At 38.3% G+C, this 9,755-nt stretch overlaps 2 protein-coding genes across 2 annotated transcripts; one reads left to right on the top strand and one right to left on the bottom strand.

Annotated features, from left to right (window-relative positions):
- The first annotated feature begins 538 nt into the window (after window positions 1-538).
- Window positions 539-4,247, top strand: LOC121795413 (BEL1-like homeodomain protein 1). The gene is made up of 5 exons (XM_042193944.1): window positions 539-694; window positions 908-1,437; window positions 2,059-2,384; window positions 2,475-2,535; window positions 3,867-4,247. Exons 2-5 carry the CDS (start codon window positions 982-984, stop codon window positions 4,164-4,166), a joined length of 1,143 nt encoding a protein of 380 aa, XP_042049878.1. The 5' UTR covers window positions 539-694; window positions 908-981; the 3' UTR covers window positions 4,167-4,247.
- Window positions 4,248-6,266: 2,019 nt separating this feature from the next.
- LOC121741267 (dnaJ protein homolog) lies at window positions 6,267-9,202 on the bottom strand. Its single transcript, XM_042133979.1, has 6 exons — window positions 9,028-9,202; window positions 7,865-8,030; window positions 7,586-7,727; window positions 7,232-7,508; window positions 6,937-7,135; window positions 6,267-6,816 (listed from the first exon to the last, which is right to left on the bottom strand). Exons 1-6 carry the CDS (start codon window positions 9,175-9,177, stop codon window positions 6,494-6,496), a joined length of 1,257 nt encoding a protein of 418 aa, XP_041989913.1. The 5' UTR covers window positions 9,178-9,202; the 3' UTR covers window positions 6,267-6,493.
- Window positions 9,203-9,755: the final 553 nt, after the last annotated feature.

The raw sequence follows: 9,755 nt of genomic DNA, 5'->3' as shown, positions 1-9,755 counted from the left end.
TAATTAAAAAAAATTTGAATGAGTCACGTGGCAACGTCCATGATTGGCTCACCCTTCCGTGTGTTTTTGCACGCATTCTCATGGAGTCGACATATACATTCGTAGCACCGTGCTTAGTAGCTAAGCACAAGATGGCACCGAGGACACTGATACGGGTGCTCTAAAGGAATAAGTATCGATTAATTAGCTTTGATATTAATGGAATTAATCCATGCACTTAGATCCCAAATTGGTTTAAAATGGAACTTATGGATTTCTATTAAGTATTTATTTTTTATAGAAGGAAGGAATATCAATAAGTTCCATTATTCAAAATGTGTGTTTTGTTTGGGTGGTTTATAACCCAATTCAGAAGTAATAAGGCCAAAACAACAGAAAAGAAATGAAAACAGTTTTTTTTTTATAAATGAAACAGTGTCATGTTAATTTGTATGGGAGAATATCAATTTTGATTTATTTTTGGAGAAGTAGATGAGGGTCTCAATTATTGATATGTAGAATGAAAGGGAAGAAAATATCCAAAAACCATCTCACTATCTGGTAGTGTACTGTAACTATATTTATGTAATTACACCCCACCTGATCTCTTCCAGTTTTCATCAATCAGTTTCTTCCTCCTTCTAAGTTAGAGAGAGAAAGTGCAGCTAGCCCAAGTCGAGACTGACAGCAGAGCCTCAATCCTTTTCTTTCCACTGTGAGTAATTCCTCTTTCAACACATCCATTCTTGGATCCTACACCACCTATTTTCTACATCTTTCTGTTCCCCCTTTATTCTTTATTTCGCTATTCAATATATATTTCTTTTTTTTTTGTATGCAGTCAGAATTCTTGTACAAAATTCACTACCTTAATTAACTAGCTTTGGTATATATGGAATTAATCTAAGTGCATGGATTATTTCCTCAGGTCTCAGCTGGATTTCTAAACCAATCAAAAAAACTAATAATCATAAAAGAATTAAAACAAGAAGAGATTATATTATGATGTACTACCAAGGAATTGAAGGTGAGACACTTTATCTAATGAACCCTAATTACATAGACACCCAACCCCAATCCAACATGCTCCTATCCAATCCCCACGCGCCGCCACATCAGCAAGAGATCTCCGCCCACCTCTACAGCATGTGGGGCGGTGGGAACAATAATATTAATCCTCGAGGCCTCTCCCTCAGCGATCATGATTTTCCGGCGGCTGTGAATAATTCTTCCAACACTATTATGATCACCGGCTCCAAATACCTAAAGGCCGCTCAGGAGCTTCTAGATGAAGTGGTCAGCGTTGGTAACAACGATAAGGCCAAACCGATCAAAGAACCGGCCACCGTCACAAATAAGGAAGCTACGTCTGCTAACAAAGGCGGCGCCGATCTCACTACAGCTCAGAGACAGGAGATTCAGATGAAGAAAGCTAAACTACATAACATGTTGGATGAGGTATGGGTTTCTCAACATTCTTTTTCTCAATAACTTATATCTTTATTCCATCAAACAATTATAGATTTATATCTATATCAATCAAGTGAGATTCTAGAAATATGATGAAGAACAATTCAGCTTCAACATTTTCTGCAAAAGCCTAATAAATGTAATCTTTTTCTATGTGTGTGGCTCACATTTATGTATAGCGGGGCCATCACTTCATTTTTATTATATAATCTGTAAAAACAAGAAAATAAAGCTTATACTATGCGGATTTTGGGGTTATGACTTGACGCACATGTCGACTTTTAAGTGTCCAAAAATATTGACTTGAGCCATTTTCATTACTCCGTTATTGAAAAACGTTAAGATTCAAAAATAGTGACATTAATTTTGGAAAAATGTAAACACGTAGGGATCATTTTCCCCATATTAACCAAAATTGTACGCCTCAATTGATGATGAATAGGTCCAATTCTAATAAAAGGCATTGGTGGGATCATGGTCCCCTAATAAGAATTTATTGCCATGTCTCCCTCCATAAACACATTGAGGGGCCATCCATGTACAAAATTTTTTTTGTAGAAAATTAAATATACTCATGATCACCCTCTAAATCTCTAATTCAAATATTAGGTGGAGCAAAGATGCAGACAGTATCACCAGCAAATGCAGATGAAAGTAGATGCATTCGAGCAGGCCGCAGGGATGGGATCAGCGCGTTCCTACACGCAGGTGGCCATGAACACAATCTTGAAGCAATTCAGGTGCTTGAAATCCACGATTTCTTCACAGATGAAGGCTTTGAATAAGAGCTTGGGCGAGGTCCAAGGTTCGGAGGTGTCAAGGCTGAGGTTTGTGGCGGGGATGGGGCGGAACAATGCGTGGAGACAGCAAAGAGGACTACCTGAGAAAGCTGTCTCGGTGCTTCGTGCTTGGCTCTTTCAACACTTTCTTCATCCGTAATTATTATTTATTTTTTAATTTTAGTAATTGTTACCTAATATTGTTGAAGATTGATGTTTAATTAGTTTTATTGTGTTGGAATGCAGGTATCCTAAGGATTCGGATAAGCAAATGCTAGCTAAGCAAACAGGGCTTACCAGGAGTCAGGTATTAATTAATATTATAAGTACTCCACTTGTATATACGCATGCATATATAATTTAAACAGTTTTTCTAATTAAGAAACTAGTAGTAATTAATTTGTGTATGATAATAGATTAATTAGGAATAACATACGTATGTTGTCGAGCTATATGTTTTATGACAAAATAATTGCATGCATATATATACATGTGGGTAGTGATACAAACCAAACAGGTGAACTCATCCCAAAAGACTAGCCTGTTAAGAGAGAGAGCTCATTTAGTCTATATACCTCACATCAATTGTTCTCACAACCGATGTGGGAATTGAGTCCGTAACATTCGACCCTCCTTTAAGGGCCAACGTAGGAGGGAGAGCTCATTTAGTCTATATACCTCACATCAATTGTTCTCACAACCGATGTGGGAATTGAGTCCGTAACATTCGACCCTCCTTTAAGGGCCAACGTCCTCGTTGGTCACGGCCACGTTGGTCACGGCTGGTTCTTTGCCAGGCCACCACTCCGTGGGCCACCACTCCGAGTTCTCGTTGGTCACGGCGGATTCTTTGCCCGGCCACCACTCCGTGGGTCACCACTCCGAGCGGCCCCAAACGCGCTCGTTGGTCACGGCGAGTTCGTTGCCCGGCCACCACTCCGAGCCGTTTGGGCTCTCAATGAAAGCACCAATTGATACAGACCAAACAGGAGAACGCATCCCAAAAGACTAGCCTGTTAGGAGAGAGAGCACATTTAGTCTATATACCCCACATCAATTGTTCTCACAACCGATGTGGGAATTGAGTCCGTAACAGGTAGGTAAATACTATATAGAGACAAATTGTACTTCTGGTCCAATGTAATTACCCATTCTGCATGGCAGTGTCATAATTCTGAAATTTGTCCGGCAAATGTTATTCATTAACTGGTTAAAAAAGTACTCCACTTACTAAATCTTGGGAAAATATATATCGTTTAATAATTAAACTTCTAAACGTATGTAAAATTATAAATTTATACCTAAGAGTAATAGTATTGACTTAATTCATAATTTCACATAGATTGGTGTACAAATGATATTCTCCCAAAGCTCAAACATACTATTAAAAACAATGCTATCGTTTCTAAAATAGTTTTGAGCAAAGTTTGAAAGTTCATTACTGGATCCTGTATTGTCCAATAATTGTACATTTAGGCAAAATCAATAATTAAGAGAATTAGTAATACTCCTAAAATATTGTACTCCTAAATTGTTGGAGTTTCTTATATAGTAGTATTTCTCCTAAATTGTTGGAGTTTGAAAAGAGTGTTGGTTAGTTTTTTATAATCCATTGATGAGTTTGATGAAATGATGCAGGTGTCAAATTGGTTCATAAACGCCCGAGTTCGGCTGTGGAAGCCCATGGTTGAGGAGATGTACCTCCAAGAAACCAACAACCAATCCTCCACCACCACCACCACCACTGCCGACCAGAAACCGCCTGAAAACATCAACATGAGTTATGGGATCGGAGAGAAGCTGTTCGAACAGGGGAGCAGTTTCTCTCTCTCTCTCTCTAGGGCTCCCGCCCTCTCAACGGAGCTTCCAGTTTGGGACAGAGATGATCGATTGGAAGCCGGATTTCGTCACCTCAACACCTCTCGATTAACTAGTTAGTTATACACTCCATATAAATCTTTAATTAATTGTCCAACATTGTAGATATGTATGATTATAAAAGAGCTGTTTGTTGAGTTATTTACAAAGATGATATATTTGGTAGGGATTTTTCAAAAAAAATTATACTCCTTATGATGCCGTTATAGCCTATATCGAGGAGCTGCTGCAAATTATATAGGAAAGAGAAAGACGCAAACAAAATTAACACTAAAATGGATCCAAACTTATGCACGAATACACTAATCATACACATATACGGAAGATGCTTGCTATTGCTATATGCTTTCATAAAATTATTTTCTCTAGATAATAAATTTCATGCGGTGTACCTATATATATTAGTTAAATAATTTTTCAGTTGATCTCATCGCTAGAATTTTACTCCATTTGTCCTTGATTATTTTAAGGTGTTCCGTTTGTTGGAATCGTGATTGGTCAAACGACTTTGACTAATAATAAATGTTATAAGATATTTAATTTTGTGAAATTAAATGCAATAGCGTCGATCTACGTTCCGAGTAGATGACTGTAGCATATTCATTTTCTCAAATCCGATTCCCGGTGAGTGAGAAATAATATATTAAAGGTAGTCAGAATAAAGCTAGAAATGACCTATGAGAAAAACTAAGGGATTAATTAATTAAGTGTTAATTATCCCACATCGGGATGATAAACTTCTTTGATGAAGTATTTAATAAGATGAATTATTATGTGTAATAATTATCGTGGAATAAGAAGGGCGACAGAGCCCACACGCGCGCCGCCGCCTGCCCGCGAGCTGCGCACCGTGACCCGTGCACCGGGCGCCGTGTGACTTGGCAATTGGTCTTCGGGTGGTCTTTGGACTGTTCTTTGGAGCTGGTTCTTTTTAGACCACCTCAAACTCCACGCTATCCCCGCTGGACCCCGACGCATAACGGGAGACAAAAGGTCCCCGACGCATAACGGGAGACAAAAGGTCCTCGACGGTCCATGGCGTATCCCGTTGTGTAGTGTGTCCAGATGGATCGTGTCTCTTCAGCTCTCAATGGCTAGTGCACCAGTCAGTAACCCCCGGCGGTTACGGTCAATGACCTTGATGACAGACATTATGTTTGTTGACTCCAGCAACCCCTGCGGGTGGACTTGGCCTATAAATAGGCATGCATCCATTGCATTCTACACACAACAAACTCAAGCATTCTTGCATACACGCTATCTCCCTCTCTGCATAATCTTCCCGTTGAAGCTATGCCCCCGCCTTACTCCCGTTCGCCGGAGCTCTACTGCTAGCGGTGCTGCTACTTCAGAGACGAAGCCGTTTTATCTTTGGGGACGACACGCCAATCCGAGAGCACTACCAGGGCGTATCTCGTCTTGCGGAAAGAGGACTCCTCGACTCGGCTTACCGCTTTCCACAAGTTTTTCCGTGTAATTTCCTCTTTGTTTTTACCGTGTAATTTTCGTCCGGCAAGCTTGTATCTCAAAACGCTTCTCAACTCCGTTTTTTCATTTCGATTCGTCCACATACCACATATAGGTGTTCCCGTATATTTTTACTCTAAGTGATAATAGGTCCCACATTCCACAATTCATTTCACTCACATTTTATTTAATAATAATACAAGTGTGATGATTCCACTAATTTATTTCACTAATTTTTTTAACATTTCTTAATACATGTGATAGAAAGAGATGAGACTCGTAATGGTGGACGAGGGAAGTAGCATTTTACCTTGCATGATCTGAGGCAGCGAAAAGCAAGCAAGGAAAGTAAATCGCGGAGGACTATATCACTTTTGGGGAAGAAAATTTTATTTTTTTTCTAACAATTTAATTTTTGCTGAAACAATAATTATTTTATACATCAAGAGCAAGTGTTATTAAATTTTCACATTAATTGAACGTTTTTCAGAATAACAAGGTTTGTATTGCAATAGACCTCAATATATATGTTTATATTTAAAAGAGTTAGGGGGATGTAAATAATGGCCATGAGTGGATTGAGATTAGTTTCGATTTGAATATTGTACATTTCAAACGAATAGAGCCGGTGGGAGTATGAATCATTGGACACTGCGAAACATATTTTACAAAAAAAATATCCTGAATAACATATTGCACACAAACAAAAAATATTAGCAATAACTTATGAAAAATATATATATATACATGTTGATTGTCCACAACAAAACTCTTAATCCTTAACTATCTACCAAGTAGTAGTACATTATTTCTATAGGAATAATCCCTCAAAAGACGAAACAACGACTTACCCATCAGCCTTCCGAGGATATTATATTGCTTCACACAACTAAGGCTAAGCACTCAAGGCCTTAAGTTCATTACTGTTGAGCACATTGCACCCTCTGGGCTCCGCCACCATACATATCTTCATCCTCATCATATGCTTCCTGACGCTGAGCCTGCTTCCTTCTCATTTCATCCTCAATGTTCACATCATGCAGAGCCGTCTCCTCGCACTCATCCAGCTCCATGTCAGTAAGCTGTGACTGAGGCTTTGGTGGGAGTACTTTCGCCAGGCCCTGGACTTGATCCGGGCTTAACGAATCTGGAAACTCAACATTGAAATGAATATATAGTTTGCCCTTCATGAATGATCTCCTATATATAGGCATTCCTTCATCATTGATTGCCTTGTAAGAATCTGCAGAAGTAGAACATACAAAGATGAGAACAATAACTAGACAGTCTAGACTGCCTACAATACAATCCCGACCTTTGACTAGTGTCAAGATAATAAAAAAAACGGAAATATAAAACAAACCAGGCTTCAAAACTTCTCCAGGGTGTGACTTGATAAGAAGCTGTCTGCCGTCCAAATGCGTCAGTATACACTGGAAGCCACACAGTGCCTCGGTCAGTGACAATGTGCGCTCAACAAAAAGATCATCACCCTTCCGCTGAAATTTAGGATGTTCCTTCTGCTGAAGCACAAAAACTATGTCTCCAGTGACCATATCAGGCTGCAAAGAAATGACAAGTGAATTAACAAGTTAACATTAAAACTCCAATGCACTGCAAAACTATGTAAAAGAAATGTTGATATGAGGCAATCATACCGCCTCATCAGCCACCCCGGGGAATGTGACTTTTTGGCCGTTCTGCATGCCCGTCTCAACATGAACTTCCAAGACTTTCTTTTCCTGAACAACCTTCTCACCCTTGCATTGAGGGCACCGATCTCTATCACTTATCGTCTCCCCAGTACCTTTGCATTGATTGCAAGGATGCTGCATTTGCTGTATCATACCTGGGCCAAGCTGCCTAATCGTTACCTTCATACCATTACCTTGACATCCTGAGCATGTCGTTGATGCTCCAGATTTTGAACCCTTCCTGTAGAGAAGAAATAAAGCAAATGATGAGTGTCCAACAAGGGAGATAGGCACAAACAAACTAAGGTGATAACCCACCCTTTACACTTTGAGCAGAGAACATTGCGTGATAGAGAAAGCTTCTTGCTGGTCCCTAGATACAAATCCTCAAGAGAAACCTTCAGTGGATGTACTACATCCTCTCCCCTTCTTTGCCTTCGGCCCCTGCTACTACCACCACCTGCAGCAAACAGATTTATGAGTTCCATTGTAGTAGTAATAGAGAAAAAGCATCACAGTAAAGAGACCTATGAACATTTTCAGAATATAAGATGTGAATCCAAATGCATCAAAGGATAACAACTTTGAATGCCTAACCTCCGAATGAGCTACCACCAAAGAAGGATGAGAAGATGTCAAATGGGTCGTGCATGTCACCACCCCCACCCATTCCTTCCTTCAGTGCATCTTCGCCATATTGGTCATAGATTTCACGTTTCTCAGGATCACTTAGGACCTCATAAGCATGAGCAAGCTCCTTGAACTGCAAATGGAACAATATTAGTTGGGATCAGTTTAACAATAAAGACATGTTTAAGATCAAACCACAAAATGAAGGAAGCATAAGTACATAGCACTGGCGTACATCAAGTGCTCATATTGAACTCTCATGATCATTAAATCAAGAAATAATAGCGTCAGGTTTGAATGACCATAAACTGAAGCAACAGGTAACAACAGCAAAAGTTTAACAAAATATCCTACCAAAAGATTGCTAAGATATACGTACACATAATGCCAAACCATTATGAAATGCAACCATGTTGATGTTACAGCACTCAGTTGGCCAAAACCCACTAATTAATTTTACATGCGAAAGATTTGTTTATAGTCCACATTGCATAAGAGACTGAATCAGTCTGATAAACTTGAACTCAGAAAATCTTACAGCAAGTGATCTGAAAAATAGAATCATGTTATCAGAAAAAAGTTAAGCAGAACTATCATAAGAAGCTCAGCGGCTAACCTCAACTCTTAAGAGCTTGAACAAAAGGCCCAACTTCTGTCCCGTTTGATACTGTAGCGGCATATACACTAAGAACGAGAGAAAAAGGCAAAAACTTGATACGAAACTGTTTTCTATTTTAATGAGTGACCTATTAAATGCGATGTCCAGATACAGTAGGATAGCCTGTTGAAATTGGATGGATGAAGTATGCTTTTTGCCCAAATTATCTAAAATATTTTATACATTCTTGCACATTGAGCATATATTTTGAACTAGATTATTTTCTCTAAGTACCATGTTGGTTTTCTCACTCTTATTGTTGTATTGAGCAGTGGCTATCTTGTGAGAGTGAGAAAAATGTTTTCCCACTCTTATTATTGTTGTATTAATGAAAATTTTACAAATCAAGCAAATAGGGCATTTACCCCAAATCAGAACACCAAATTAAGCATCAGTACTATTCCGAACATAATACAGAAACACAAGCCGGAATACAAAATCATCGAAAAATTATCAAAAAAGGGATGAATACCTTCTCAGGATCTCCACCTTTGTCGGGATGGTTCTTGATGGCTGCTTTCTTGTAGGCCTTCTTGAGATCATCGGGCGAAGCCGTCTTGGGGACCCCTAGAACCTCATAGTACTTGGAGTTATCGCTTTTCTTGGGCGCTCTCCCAAACATCTCTCCGATCAAATTCGCGCAGTTCGACGACTATACGAATATATATAGGACTTGTTTGGAGGTCGCCCATTACTCTCAACCTATCTCGGCCGTTCGATTTCATCTCATCGTTACCCAAAACCCAAATACAGTTTGTGCTTATGGAAATTTTCTCTTTATAAATTTCATGTTATATCAATAATCATTTATTTTTTCAATTAAGTTTACTTTAAAATTATTCAAAGATGAAGTCTCGCAAATTATTATTTTTAAAATAACGTGCTGGCTATTGTTTTAAAGTTATTATTTCCATAAATGTATAAAAACTAATTTTTTAGCCAAAATTATGTGAATAAATAAATAATTTATTTAGTGTTTTAATTTGATACTAATAGTATCATTTTAATATACAATATAATATTTTGCAAATATTTTTAAGATTGTAAGATATGTACAATCTTAAAAGTATTAGAAGTATATATACTGAGGTACTGATATCATTTTAATATCATTTTAATATATGTGAATGTGTAGAATATTAGAAGTATATATACTGAGGTACTGATATACATAACGAAACATGATTATCCCTAAAAAAG

The sequence above is a fragment of the Salvia splendens genome, chromosome 1, assembly GCF_004379255.2.
Source record: "Salvia splendens isolate huo1 chromosome 1, SspV2, whole genome shotgun sequence".
Taxonomy (NCBI): Eukaryota; Viridiplantae; Streptophyta; class Magnoliopsida; order Lamiales; family Lamiaceae; genus Salvia; species Salvia splendens.
This window is presented reverse-complemented; position numbering and strand designations above follow the sequence as displayed.

Bases quoted from the DNA above. Each gene is read 5' to 3' on its own strand.
- LOC121795413 (XM_042193944.1), top strand. From the start codon at position 982: ATGATGTACTACCAAGGAATTGAAGGTGAGACACTTTATCTAATGAAC. The intron at 1,438-2,058 runs GTATGGGTTTCT...TTCAAATATTAG, and splicing joins TACATAACATGTTGGATGAG to GTGGAGCAAAGATGCAGACA. The intron at 2,536-3,866 runs GTATTAATTAAT...GAAATGATGCAG, and splicing joins CAGGGCTTACCAGGAGTCAG to GTGTCAAATTGGTTCATAAA.
- LOC121741267 (XM_042133979.1), bottom strand. From the start codon at position 9,177: ATGTTTGGGAGAGCGCCCAAGAAAAGCGATAACTCCAAGTACTATGAG. The intron at 7,136-7,231 runs GTATGATTGCCT...ATTTCTTTGCAG, and splicing joins CCGGGGTGGCTGATGAGGCG to CCTGATATGGTCACTGGAGA. The intron at 6,817-6,936 runs GTTTGTTTTATA...CTACTTCTGCAG, and splicing joins TGGAGAAGTTTTGAAGCCTG to ATTCTTACAAGGCAATCAAT.